Source organism: Hyperolius riggenbachi, chromosome 2, assembly GCF_040937935.1.
Source record: "Hyperolius riggenbachi isolate aHypRig1 chromosome 2, aHypRig1.pri, whole genome shotgun sequence".
Lineage (NCBI taxonomy): Eukaryota > Metazoa > Chordata > Amphibia > Anura > Hyperoliidae > Hyperolius > Hyperolius riggenbachi.
The window spans coordinates 260,040,928-260,055,960 of record NC_090647.1 but is presented as its reverse complement, the minus strand read 5'-3'; the positions used below and the strand labels follow the sequence as shown (position 1 = coordinate 260,055,960).

Genomic DNA, 15,033 nt, shown 5'->3' with positions numbered 1-15,033 from the left:
ACACCTCTTGACGTGACACTTAAAGTTGCCTACCACAGTGGGAAACATGCTTTTAGGTTTTTCTACAATCTTTCTTATGTTGCTTGGTGCTATAGTGTTCTTAACAGATCGCGCTTTCTTAAAAATGACTGAGGGGCGGTCTGGTATAATTCTTTTCAATAAGGGGTCCTGTTGCAAAATAGGCCAGTTCTGGGTTATGATGGACTTAATTTTGTTATGTACTGCATTATAAGGGGTAACAAAGGGGAGTCTGGGCTGGCTTAAATCGTCTTTAGTGCATCTTTCTAACTTAGGGCGCCTTTTCTTAAATTGCTCCTGGGTAGCCTGTATGTGTACACGGTCATACCCTTTCTCGAGGAATTTATTACCCAATACCTCACTTTGATTAAGATAATCCACATCTGAGGTACAATTCCTTCTTAGTCTACAAAACTGGCTTTTAGGGATGTTTTGTATCCATTTGGCACTATGACAACTAGAGGAGTGTAGATAAGAATTGCCAGCCGTGGGCTTAAAGTGTGTCCTTGAACATATTTGTCCATCACAGTCTGAATAGAGCTCCAGATCAAGGAAAACTAGGCTCTTATCAGAAATTACATGAGTAAATTCTAAGCCAAATGTATTGGTATTGCACCTTTTAGTAAATTGCACAAAGGAATCTTCATCCCCATCCCAAATTATTAAAATATCGTCAATATATCTGGTGTAAAATACGATATTTTGTGCAAAGGGATTGCCTGCCCATATATGTTGGGTTTCCCAATACGACATATAGAGATTTGCGAAGCTGGGTGCGAACCCAGCTCCCATAGATGTCCCGCAAGTCTGTAAATAAAGTTTTCCCATGTAGCTAAAATAGTTGTGGGACAAGGCGTACTGCAGTAAGTCCAGAATGAACTGACCTTGTATGAAAGAGAGGGACCCATCTTGAATAAGAAAGTGTTGTACAGCCTCCACTCCTTTTTCGTGCGGAATGCTGGTGTACAATGATGTGACATCCAATGATGCCCATAGATACCCTTTGTCCCATCTATAGTTTTGAAGCATGTCCATCACGTGTAGTGAGTCCCGTGTATAGGCTTGAGTTTGTAACACAATGGGCTGGAGAAAATAGTCAATATAGGCAGAGGTATTTGCAACCAGTCCCTCCATCCCTGCTACAATTGGTCTACCCGGAGGTTCAACAGGATTTTTGTGAATTTTCGGAATATGGTAAAAATACGGGATGGAGGGGTGGCTGGGTACCAGGAATTTCTTCTCAAATTCGTTTACTATGCCATTACAAAAAGCTCTCTCCACCAGGTTTTGCAGTTCCTGTTTAAAATTTGGTGTGGGGTCTTTAGATAATATTCGATATGTTGTTGAATCCGTCAGCAGTCTAATCCCTTCATCTCGATACCTTGCATAGTCCATAATCACAATCCCACCGCCCTTATCTGCTTGTCTGATTACCACTTGTTTATTTTCTGCAAATTGTCTAAGTGAGATCTTCTCAGCGGCATTTAGGTTATGGTGGGTCTTGGGCGATCCTTCCCTACATATGCTTTTAAACTGATCTAATACTACCTGGTAAAACGTATTCAGATATTGCCCCCTTGCCTGAATAGGGTAAAAAGTGGATTTTGGTCTAAAACTAGTGTGTCGAATGTTACCGTCTGGAACAAATTGAAGCCAATCTGCCCAGTTTAGCCAGTATAGTGCCCAGTTTAGCCAGTATAGTGCCCAGTTTAGCCAGTATAGTGCCCAGTTTAGGTAGGTAGTGCCCCAGTATAGCTAGTATAGTGCCCAGTATAGCTAGTATAGTGCCCAGTATAGCTAGTATAGTGCCCAGTATAGCTAGTATAGTGCCCCAGTATAGCTAGTAGAGTGCCCCAGTATAGCTAGTAGAGTGCCCCAGTATAGCTAGTAGAGTGCCCCAGTATAGCTAGTAGAGTGCCCCAGTATAGCTAGTATAGTGCCCCAGTATAGCTAGTATAGTGCCCCAGTATAGCTAGTATAGTGCCCAGTTTAGCTAATATAGTGCCCAGTTTAGGTAGGTAGTGCCCCAGTATAGCTAGTATAGTACCCAGTGTAGGTAGGTAGTGGCCGGTATTGTGCCCTGCTCCCCCCGCTGCTATTACCTGCAGCGGCTTCCTCGTCCCCGGCGGCGCTTCCTCTTCCCCGCTCTCATGCCTCTATGAAGAAATCACAGCAGCGCGCCCGGCGCTGCTGCTCTGATGATGCAGGGGGCAGGAAAGAGCGCGGCTCCCTGTAGCGGCGATCTGCATTGCCGTTACCATGGGAACCGCTCTTTCCTGCCCCCTGCATCATCAGAGCAGCAGCGCCGGGCGCGCTGCTGTGATTTCTTCATAGAGGCATGAGAGCGGGGAAGAGGAAGCGCCGCCGGGGACGAGGAAGCCGCTGCCGAAACAAGTAATAGCAGCGGCGGGGGGAGCGGGCAGGGGGTAGCGGGGGCCGCGGACCACGGACCACCAGGGAACACTCGCATACAAGCCGACCCCCCAACTTTTGATCCCCTTTTTGGGGGTCAAAAATTCGGCTTGTATGCGAGTATATACAGTAATTGGGTAATTGCACAGTGAGGAAATAACTGGAATAATGTGCAGAAGCAGGCTGTGATAATTTCTGTTTACAGGCTCAGACTGGAAATGTACATAGATCATGGCACATACAGTGGCTTGCAAAATTCGGTCCCCTTGAAGTTTTCCACATTTTGTCACGTTACTGCCACAAACACGAATACATTTTATTGGAATTCCACATAAAAGACCAACACAAAGTGGTGTACACATGAGAAGTGGAACGAAAATCATACATGATTCCAAACATTTTTTACAAATAAATAACTGCAAAGTGGTGTGTGCATAATTATTCAGCCTCCTTTGATCTGAGTGCAGTCAGTTGCCTATAGACATTGCCTGATGAGTGCTAATGACCAAATAGAGTGCACCTGTGTGTAATCTAATGTCAGTACAAATACAGCTGCTCTGTGAGGGCCTCAGAGGTTGTCTAAGAGAATATTGGGAGCAACAACACCATGAAGTCCAAAGAACACACCAGACAGGCCAGGGATCAAGTTATTGAGAAATTTAAAGCAGGCTTAGGCTACAAAAAGATTTCCAAAGCCTTGAACATCCCACGGAGCACTGTTCAAGCGATCATTCAGAAATGGAAGGAGAATGGCAGAACTGTAAACCTACCAAGACAAGGCCATCCACCTAAACTCACAGGCCGAACAAGGAGAGCATAGCCGGCCTTTGACCTGTGCGACCAGAGCGGTGGCTCAGGGCGCCGGCTTCCAAGGGGGCGCCTAATAGCTGGTAACCTATACTGAGGGAACCTACACCTGATTTCCTATACTGGGGGCAACTATGGCTGGCTACCTTTAAGGAGGGCATCAACACATGGCTACCTATACTGGAGGCACCTATGCCTGTCTACCTATGGGGGCGATGGAGACCTTCAACTGACCTCCTATACTGGGGACACCTATGCTTGGCAACCTATATTGAGGGCACCTACACATGAGATCCTATACTGGGGGTACCTATGCTTGGCAACCTATATTGAGGGCACCTACACATGAGATCGGGGGGGGGGGGCGTTTTTTTGGGGGGGCGCACTGCGGCTATAACGTGTGGTGCAAATTTTTTTTGGGGGGGGCGGCTAACATTGTTTTTATTAATATTCCTGAAAGGTTCTAGCCTTCAGGATAATGCACTCTTTCCATCCATTCGTGGTTATTAGTAGTATTTTTCCTATTATACATATGTGCTGTGTCACAGAGATCTGAGCATTTGGCGTGATGTGCCACGACATCAAAATGGTTGCTAACCACTGTCCTGGGAGATATCTCATGAGAAAAGGTGAATTGCATATGGCCCTATGTGTGTGAGTGCGTGTGTGTGCACGCACGTGGAAAGAGGATGAAGGGGGGCACAAAAATCAGCTTTCGCTCAGGGCGCTGTGAAACCTAAGGCCGGCCCTGAAGGAGAGCGCTGATCAGAATTGCAGTCAAGAGGCCCATGGTGACTCTGGACGAGCTGCAGAGATCTACAGCTCAGGTGAGGGACTCTGTTTATAGGACAACTATTAGTCATGCACTGTACAAAGTTGGCCTTTATGGAAGAGTGGCAAGAAGAAAGGCATTGTTAACAGAAAGCATAAGAAGTCCCGTTTGCAGTTTGCCACAAGCCATGTGGGGGACACAGCAACCATGTGGAAGAAGGTGCTCTGGTCAGATGAGACCAAAATGGAACTTTTTGGCCAAAATGCAAAACGCTATGTGTGGCGGAAAACTAACACTGCACATCACTCTGAACACGCCATCCCCACTGTCAAATATGGTGGTGGCAGCATCATGCTCGGGGGGTGCATTTCTTCAGCAGGGACAAGGAAGCTGGTCAGAGTTGATGGTAAGATGGATGGAGACAAATACGGGGCAAACTTGGAAGAAAACCTCTTGGAGACTGCAAAAGACTTGAGACTGGGGCAGAGGTTCACCTTCCAGCAGGGCAATGACCCTAAACATAAAGCCAGGGCAACAATGGAATGGTTTAAAACAAAACATATCTATGTGTTAGAATGGCCCAGCCAGAGTCCAGATATAAATCCAATTGAGAATCTGTGGCAAGATCTGAAAACTGCTGTACACAAACGCTGTGCATCTAATCTGACTGAGCTGGAGCTGTTTTGCAAAGAAGAATGGGCAAGGATTTCAGTCTCTAGATGTGCAAAGCTGGTAGAGACATACCCTAAAAGACTGGCAGCTGTAATTGCAGCAAAAGGTGGTTCTACAAAGTATTAACTCAGGGGGCTGAATAATTACGCACACCCCACTTTGCAGTTATTGATTTGTAAAAAATGTTTGGAATGATGTATGATTTTCGATCCACTTCTCACATGTACACCACTTTGTATTGGTCTTTCACGTGGAATTCCAATAAAATTGATGCATGTTTGTGGCAGTAATGTGACAAAATGTGGAAAACTTCAAGGGGGCCGAATACTTTTGCAACCCACTGTAAGTATCTTATGCTGGATACACACGTTGCGTTTCCGCGTTCGATGCGGCGTTCGATTCGCGTCGATTCGATTGTTTCCGAGCATTTCCGAGCGCATTTCGATTATTTTTAGGTTGAATGCCATGTAAAGTATGGCAAATCGACCTAACGATCCATCGAACCGCGAATCGGACATTTTGGAAATAATCGAAGCGATGCGAATCGAACGCTGCATCGACGCGGAAACGCAACGTGTGTATCCAGCATTAGATATAAAGCATAGCTTCAGGCAAGGGAATAAACATACCGGTAACTCTGTAGCTCACATCCTTGCATTTAACTGATATGTGTGCCTCATATCATTTTTAAAAAAATTACTTTTTTTTTCTATTTTATTGTTGGCTGTTTTTATTATCAAACTTGATAGTGACTATCAGTCCAGTCCAATCCTGCCAGTCTGCCATCTAATCAGCAAAGAGATGTGGAGCAAAGTGCACACCCAAAGACAGAATCTGAAACTTTAAATACTGGTGCAGCTAAGGGTTAATTTTATAGTGCCACGTAAGTGCAACAGAGCGGTAATCCCACCTGTACAATCAATTACTCTAAAACTTCCATTTATTCATTAAAACACAGATCTGCAAAAACAGTGTAGCAACAGGCAATCAGGGAGGTGGGGAAGATAGTGGTTGACTAGGTTTATGTATCAATAAAGTGGTTAGGAAGCGAGTGTGAGACTAGAGTTAACATTAGTGATAATGAGGACTGGGACCCACTACCGCGGCTAGTAGTGCTTTCTAATCACCAGTGATCGGAAATGCGCTGCAACAGAGGAACCTCATTGGGGGTGAAGAGAAAGCTGAACAAAGTATCAGCCAGAGCAGTGGAAGATCCTTTACATGCTTACATTTGTACTCCACTGTAAATACTGTCCTAGGACCCATAAAAGATGGAAAAGGGAATTGAGTTGTAGCTGCAGCTGAGGGAACTGCAGCTAAGAAACTAAATGCATGCTTTCCTCCTGTCCTTACAAGAGAGCTACCTGCATCTTTTAATACAACTGTGTGTTGTTCCCATCATCCCTTATGGCAGCCATCCCTGGGTACTGGAGGACTTAAGCTCAGTTAACAGTTACTTTTTGTTTTTTTCGATGACTCTTTTTTTCAAGCTGGTCAGTTCCATAGGAGTGAAGTACAGCTGCTGCCCCCCCCCCCCCCCCCCCCCATTTTTTTTAAATTTAAAGTGGACCTAAACTCAGAACTTCTTCTCTGCTGTAAAATATAAGCATCAGAGTAATAACCTTCAACGAAAGCCATTTCTTTGTTACAACTTTTAGAACTCCAATAGAGATCCTGCAGTGTTGACTTCCTGGTTTTCTGTCAACACAGAAAGGGTTAACCTCCTGTGTTTAGATATTAGCACAGCACTGGCGGCATAGTTCAGACAGGGAGGACAGCCCTAATTTAGAGATAAAGGAGAATTGGACAGACTGTTCTCAGTAAACACACACAGGGTGAATTTCTCTGTGTTTTCCTTGTCTCTTGTGCAGGAGTTTAGGTCTGGTTTAAGAAAATTATAGACCTGTAAGCTTAACATCAGTTGTAAACAATTTAAAGCTATCCTAAGGAGCACTATAAAAAGTGATTTAGCACAGAATAACCTAATTTCAGACAAGCTACATAGATTTGTTAAAGCAATGTCTGTTGCCTGTAAAATCTGCTCAGCTTTTATGAGGTGGTGAATGCAAAACTAGAAATTGGGAAAGCAATAGATGTTAAATACTTTAACTATACAAAAGCGTTTGGCACGGTTCCCTACAACAGCCTGGTTCAGAAGCTCAGAATTCCCAGGTACTCGGGGTAACTGTGTGTGTGTGTAAAGAGACCTGGTTGAGGGACACAAGGCAAAGAGTGGTAGTGAATCATCAGCTAAGGAATACAATTCTGGGTTGCATGAAAATAATAAATGTACATAAAAATGTAGTATATTAATGCCTCTGTATAAGTCACTTGTAAGGCCACATCTGCAATATGGAAAACAGTTATGTGCACCACATCACAAAGATTGGACATACTGGGCTTAATTAGCTTTGTAAATAGAAAACTTAGAGGTGATCTTCTTAATGTGGTAAATATATCCACGGGCAATACAAAAGCTTGAAATTAATGGAGTTCCATTCATCTGTTTCAGAAAGGGAATCTTTACATAAATAATGGCTAATATGTGGAATGTCTTACCACTGGAAATAGTTGTAGCAAATTCTTTATCAATGTTTATTAGGGTGTTGGGTGCTTTCATTTTCATAGCTGGAAATCCACAGCTATGACAAGGGTGCCGGTCCGAGGCGAAAGAGGCTCCAGCCTCAGGGCACAGTGTAGGAGGGGGTGCACAACTCACTCAGCTATCATTCCCCTATTGTGCTTGAAACAGAGAAAAATAAGAAGAAGGGGATACACAGCAGTGACTGCAAGACAGCAGTGATGCTCACTGGATGCTGTCACGAGTAATCCCGAGTGATTACTCGTGATTCAAATAAGGTTTAATTGGCACAGGTGTGCGGTGGGGATACAAGGGGCTATTTACCCATAATTCCGCTATTCACCCTGCATTCCAAAGAGCTTGCACGCGTCCTATTGGCCGTGTTGCAAGCCTCACACCAGTGTGAGGTTTGCAACGTGACCAATAGAACGTGTGCAAGCTCTTTGGAACTCAGGGTGGATAGCAATCAGTCTAATAGCAATTAGTGTGTGACAGCTGGAGTGGGAGGTATGGAGGGGCGCACTGAGAAATCCAAGGCCCCTGCAGAAGGTGCAGGGCCTGGGGCGATTGCCCTACTTGACCCCCCCCCCCCCCCCAAAAAAAAGAGGCCGCCTCTGAGTGTAATGGGTTACAGTGTTTTGTTTTTTCCACTTGAGGACCACAGTGTTAAACCCCCCTAAAGACCAGGTCATTTTTTGCTAAATTGGCCACTGCAGCTTTAAGGTCTCGCTGCAGGGCCGCACAACTCAGCACACAAGTGATTTCCCCCACTCCCCCCTTTTCTCCCCACCAACAGAGCTTTCTTTTGGTGTGGTATGATCGCTCCCCCAATGTTTATTTTATTTTTTTGCAAATATTTGCTATTATTATTATTATTATTTTAATTAAATTTATTTTTCCCCCCTAACTCCCTCTCTCCTCCAAGCCGGCCAATGACGGCGATCAGCTGTCATAGGCTACGGCTGTCCCCAGTACTGCTCTCCCCAGTACAGCGCTACCTTAGATCGCAACACTGTACTATGCTAATAGATGGCGGTTTCGCTGTCTAACAGTCTCTTAGCAGCGATCGCCACTGGGAGACTGAAGGTGGAGCGGAGCTCCGCCTACCAAGTGGAGTTTCGTGCGCATCTCCTGCAAAATCCAGCCCCAGGGCTTGACGCCAATTGGCATTAGGAAGTCCTGGGGCTGCTGCTGCGGTCACGCCCTTTGGCGTGAAGCGGTCTTTAGGTAGTTAATGACCACTTGACTTCAGCCCACCATAACAGTACTTGTATTACATTCCCTTTTTGCTCTGTGGAAAGGAATGTAAGAGCTTTGAGAAGTTCAGTGGTTCGAATTCCCGAATAGCACATTACATAGAACAATGCATGTGGTGATCCTATACTGTACATGTGAAACACAAGAGCATTTACTGTAGAATGTATGATGAAGTAGTTTCTTATTTTTGTCAATGATACATCCAGAGATCAATTGCAATCCTGGTTGGAACAGCAAGAAAAACTGAATCAGGATGATACCATTGATTGGCTAACTTAGAAGAAAAGCCGTAAGCTTTCAGCTATGAAGCCTTTGGTCAGACTGATTGCTGTATACTGACAAAATTAGGAACACAGCATATATACACTAGACATTGAAAAGGAGATACATGGTTCTGCACTATATGTAATTGGATGCCTAATTACAACATCAAGAGGGTCCCACAAGCATGCTGGCTACTTTAAGACAAAAAAAGATAATACTTGAACATCACATTCCACAGACTCAGTGTGATGAGGAGACATGTAAAACTCATTCAAACATAACTTGGTCAGAATCTCCTTCTATGATGGCTAATGTTCAATATTTAGGAAGAGCTCTGTGATAATTCATGTAAAATGTGCTGTTATTTACATCGATTATTGCCTTTTTAATACCATTTTTTTCGCTGCCCCTATATAGAATGTAGGCCTAACCTATTAAGGTGCTCTAGTGTTGGAGAACACAAGGGGCTTGAGTCACTAACCAGTGCTAACTCAGTTGGCACGTGTTAAGGCTTTGCAAGTTTCCATGGGCAAAGCTGTCACTGTTCGCGTGCTATTTTATCGAATGCACCACATAACTCAGTGCGCGCAAACGGCGCTGCGCCGTACGTACTGTTCGCGTGCAAAATCAGCCACTTCGCGTACAAAGTATGCTTAGCACGCTAAGTGGCTGATTTTGCACATGCATATTAGCGCATGAAAAAGCCAGTTTGCACGTGCTAAGCACGCTTTTGTGAATCAAGCCCTAGGTGTGCAGCAAACTGGATTTCTGGATTTCTAGTTGACAAGAGTTTGCATACCTCTCTTGATCACATCTAATGATGACTGACTTTCCTCCCTGCTGAATGAATGCTCCATTCTGCATTTGTTCTATATATTTTAGGAGATGCTTGATCATTCTTTTCTTGTAGATCCACGAGGAATGGTCTAAAGGTACATTTGTCCTTACAAAAGCTGACGAGGATATACATACTGCCAATGAACGCCGCCTCAAGGTAAGCAGTTTTTTAGTGTTATCTGTCACGTAAAAAGGAATGCATAATTATTATTATTTTATTATTATCATTATTTATTGTAGTTATAAAGCGTCAACATATTACGTAACACTGCACAATAGATAAATGGGTTAACATACAAGGTAGGACATACAGGAAACTCACAACAAAACAAGATCATGCAAATGATTTGATAACAGTACGGTGTCATATGTCAAAATAATTTGCATATATTCAGCAGTGGCTCCTGGGAGACATCTCAAGCTCACTCCAACCTGAATTATCGCTAATTCTTTCTGTTTTAAGAAAGCAAACTTTTGTGTAACGATTCTGCTAGTGTATGAGGACACCAGCAGACAGACGGAAAATAGACGTTCCCAGACAGGGGAAATGTCTAACATTCAGTGACAGCAGAAAGCAGTACTGTCACTGATACAGCTAAGAGAATGGTCAGCAGGCAGGGTCGTTAACAGATCAGACAGATAAAGTACAAAATCGTAAGGCAAAATCAGAGTGTTTATTCAGGCAGAGGTCGGCAACAGATCAGATAGGCAAAGGTACAGAAACGTGAGGCAAGAGAGTAGTGAGTAATCAGGTTGAGGTCGGCAACAGATCAGATTGGCAAAGGTACGGAATCGTTAGGCAAGAGAGTAGTAAGAGACAAGGCAGAGATCAATAAATACAATCACAATAATATGTTTTTCCTGAGCTAAGTGCGAATCCCCAGGGTCCTGCCGGTTCAAGCACACACGGATCTGACTAAGGTCTGAAGCCTTGAGGGTGCGTTTCCACTAGTGCGGTGGGAAATCACCGCGGATTCTCCGCGGACGAATTCGCATGCAGGAGTGAAATCGCATGCGGTTGTATGCGAATTTTACCGCAAATTCGCATACAATTTCGCATGGATGACGCTGTGTGCGAATTTAACCATGTCAGTGCCTGTGTGCTTTTTCATTGATTCCATGCGAAATCGTATGCGAATTCGCATGAAAATTCGCATGAAAAAACACCATGCGAATTCCCTATTAAATACATTGTATGCGAATCGCATGCATGTGTGCGGTGTCCGAATTCGGATGACTCTGCTGAGCAGATTTTTCCTGCACAAGAAAACGCTCCGTTTTCCTGACAAGTGGACACAGGCTCATTCACTTTTATTGGTTATGCGAATTTGCATGCGGGGAACGCATGCGAATTCGCGTTAGTGGAAACGCACCCTCACTGTGAAGTGTTACCTAGAGCAGACAGTGAGCAAGTGTCAGCACAGCTCTTGAATAGCCCGGGTAAGCAGGCAACCACGCCCCTAAGCCGCTTGGCCAATCAGGAACCGGAGGTGGAGCCATGCGTGTCAGCTGACAGGTGATCAGCTGACACGCTTCCTTAGAGTATAAGAAGGGCGTCGCCGACAGCGCATGTGTCCACCCTCATTTGCAGTCTGAGAATCATGCGGCCGGATCTCCGCATGAATGCTGCTGACACCATCCCTGACAATGCGGGCAGCCGCACTGGAAGTCCCAGATGCGCTGCCAGCTGAAGAAACCGCGATTGAGCTGGTAAGCACAGAATTACTGACATTTTGTTTTTCTTAGCATTTTAGTAAGGGGGCTTTTAGGACCATTGTAGCCCCTTACACACTCCAATGAGTTCTGATTCACCATGAGCTTGCTGGTTAGTCTGTACCTCCCGGTGTTACAAGCCCTACTCCATAGAGCCAAATTAATCCATTCCATGCACTGATGAGGATCAAACAATCTAAAACAGTCTGTATGCATGTTGGATTATGGCTCTGTACAAATTAACAAGCTGACACATCATTGCATTCCAGCGGTTCTGGAGGTGTGTTTAGCTTCTAAGGGTAACAATGTTTAATTTGCATATATTCAGCAGTGATGCACTGGGAGACATCTCAAGCTCACTCAAACCTGAATTATTGCAAATTCTTTCTGTTTTAAGAAGGCAAACTTTTGTTTTTATATGTCAAAATAGAGACTGTTCTAGTCTACAAGAGGGGTGATTGTCAGTAAGATTGCATAATCAAGCTGGAAACACTAGGGAGGAGGGCCCTGCCAGAGGCTTACAATCTAAAGGGTGGGGGTGGAGACAATAGGTGCATCTGTTGAGAGGGTGTCTAACAGAACATATTATAGTGCTGGTGTAGGGGGGGTATGCGAGCATGAAAAGTTGAGTCTTGAGAGCTTGTTTGAAGGTATTAAAGGTGGGGGCGAGTCTGATGGCTGGTGGGATCGAGTTCCAGAGAGCAGGGCCAGCCCTGGTGAAGTCCTGCAATCGTGCATGCGACTGAGATATGCGTGGTGTGACTAGGCACAGGTCATTGGAGGATCGGAGGGGGTGGGCTGGTATGTGCCTGTGGACCAGATCAGAGATGTACGTTGGACAGTTCTTGTGCACTGATCTGTAGGCCAAGCACAGGATTTTGTAATTGATCCTAAAGCTGATGGGAAGCCAGTGTAGGGCTTTACAGAGCGGAGCTGTAGAGGCGCTACTATGAGAAGAATGTATCAGTCTGGCTGCCGCATTCATTACCAATTGAAGTGGGGCAGTACGGTTAGAGGGGAGGCCAGACAAAAGAGAATTGTAGTAGTCTAGGCGGGAGATGACAAGGGCGTGGATAAGGAGTTTAGTAGTGTCAGGGGACGGTAGTAGCGGATCTTGGAGATGTTGCGGAGGTGGAAGTTGCAGGATCGGGCAATACCTTGGGTGTGGGGTGTAAAGGAAAGTTCAGAGTCCAGGGTAACGCCTAGACAGCGGGCTTGGGAGGTAGGGCGGATGGTAGTATTTTCGATATTGATGATATTGATGTGCAGATCTGGGAGGGGTGCAGCTGTGCGGGGTGGGAATATTAGAAGCTCAGTCTGGTCCAAATTAAGCTTCAGGCGGCCATCCAGGAGGAAATGAATGTGAGGCAGGCAGAGACAGTTGAGTAGGGCATTGAAGGTGGCAAAAAGACGACGTGGGTTGGAGGCTTGGGTAGTGATCAAGCGAGTGAAGTATATCTGTTTGCCATCAGCGAGGGTAGTATGGTATGTCTGCAACTTGGTCTTGTATCATTAACAAACACAGAACATTTATATCGCGTTTTTCTCCTGGCGGACTCAAAGCGCCAGAGCTGCAGCCACTAGGACGCGCTCTATAGGCAGTAGCAGTGTTAGGGAGACTTGCCCAAGGTCTCCTACTGAATAGATGCTGGCTTACTGAACAGGCAGAGCCAAGATTCAAACCCAGGTCTTCTGTGTCAGAGGCAGAGCTCTTAACCATTACACTATCCAGCCACTAATCATTAACCCTGGACACTGCCGTAGTGAATAAACCAATGCAGCATCTATGCTCATAGCAGTGTATCTATCATATCTGAATATAAGCTGCTAAAACGGCTAATTTGCTACTGCTGAATATTTCACAAAGGCCACACAAATCCAGCAGATGCTGAATTGTCTCCATCTACTTTTACAGCTCTATCATTTTGCTTTAAAAAGGAACTTCAGTGAGCATGACATAATGAATAAAATGGCTTATTGTTTACAATATTCACTTATAAATTATTTAGGCAGTGTTTGCCCAATGTAAAATATTTCCTCGCCCTGATTCACATTCTGAAATGTATCACTGGTGGTGACATTTTTAGTTCTGCCAGATGATCTGTAATGTTAGTTACTCAGTTCTATGCACAGAGGGAGATAGTACTTGCTTGGCAGTTGGCAAAAAATATTATTTCCCACAATGCAATGAGGTTCACAGACAACAAACTGTCAGAACCATGGTCATGATATCCCACTGTGGGAGGGGTTTCACCACAATATCAGCCATACAGACTCCCCTGATGATCTATTTGAGAAAAGGTAAATATTTCTCATGGGAAAGGAGGTATCAGTTACTGATTGGGATGAAGTTCAATCCTTGGTTAAGTTCCTTTCTAAAGCATACCTGACTTGTGACATGATGAGATAAACAATTCAGCGAATATATGTATATATATATATATATATATATATATATATATATATATGTATGTATATATATATGTATATATATATATATATATATATATATATATATATATATATATATATATATATATATATATATATATATATTTTGTTACTACCAGTGGCGGCTCCAGAAATTTTTTTTAGGGGGTGCTATGCAGGTGCTGGACCAATTTCCGGGGGAGCTGACGACCTGCGTCGCGCAAAAAATGGGTGTGGCTACAACCTGCAGCGCGCCGCGGCAAAAAATGGGCGTGGCATGACCGGATGAGGACGGGGCTAACTGTAATTTAAAGTGAACCCAGGGTGAGAGTGATATGGTGGCTGCCATATTTATTTCCTTTTAAACAATTCTAGTGGCCTGGCAGCCCAGCTGATCTATTGGCTGCAGTAGTGAACTGAATTACACCAGAAACAAGCATGCAGCTAATCTTGTCAGTTCTGACAATATTGTCAGAAACCCCTGACCTGCTGCATGCTTGTTCAGGGTCTATGGTTGAAAGAATTAGAGGCAGAGGACCAACACGGCAGCCAGGCAGCTGGTATTACTTAAAAGGAGATAAATATGGCAGCCTCAATATTATTCTCACCTCGGGTTCCCTTTAAAAGTGTAACGCAAAGACAGAGGGCCCAAGTTTTGGTGACCCTTTCCCCAGAAAATTCACATAATTGTGCAGGTTTTCTCAAGAAAATACACGTAATGTGAGCAGATTTGAACAAAAACCACGTTCAATGACCCCAATATGCACAATCATTATCAGATATGACCCCAATATGGCCCCAATATGCACAATCGTTATCAGATATGACCCCAATATGCACAACCGTTATCAGATATGACCCCAATATGCACAACCGTTATCAGATATGACCCCAATATACACAACCGTTATCAGATATGACCCCAATATGCACAACCGTTATCAGATATGACCCCAATATGCACAATCCTTATCAGATCTGACCCCAATATGCACAATCCTTATCAGATCTGACCACAATCAGCAGCACCACCTGAAAAAGAAAAGAAAAACCCATTTACTCACCTAGTCAGAAGACCTCCTGTTCCGACCTCCTCCTCTTCCGACCTCCTTGTGGTGCGCAGCTCAGCTCCCACGATAATCTTCCTTCCTGCAACAGCCTGCATTACCCGGCGAACAGGGCTACGGGAAAATGGCCGCCCGAAGCTCTGCACTGCAGACTCTAAGTCTGCAGAGCAGGGCTTCGGGCGGCTATCTTACCGTAGCCCTGC

The 15,033-nt window shown here is 44.5% G+C and overlaps 1 protein-coding gene across 2 annotated transcripts in view; it reads left to right on the top strand.

Moving 5' to 3' along the window:
* ASL (argininosuccinate lyase) overlaps positions 1-15,033 on the top strand; it is a 50,279-nt gene that overhangs the window by 11,254 nt on the left and 23,992 nt on the right. For both annotated transcript variants that reach the window (XM_068268587.1, XM_068268588.1), the window contains exon 4: positions 9,694-9,777. In XM_068268587.1, the coding sequence (XP_068124688.1) occupies positions 9,694-9,777 (84 nt within the window). The remainder of the gene's footprint in view (positions 1-9,693; positions 9,778-15,033) is intronic.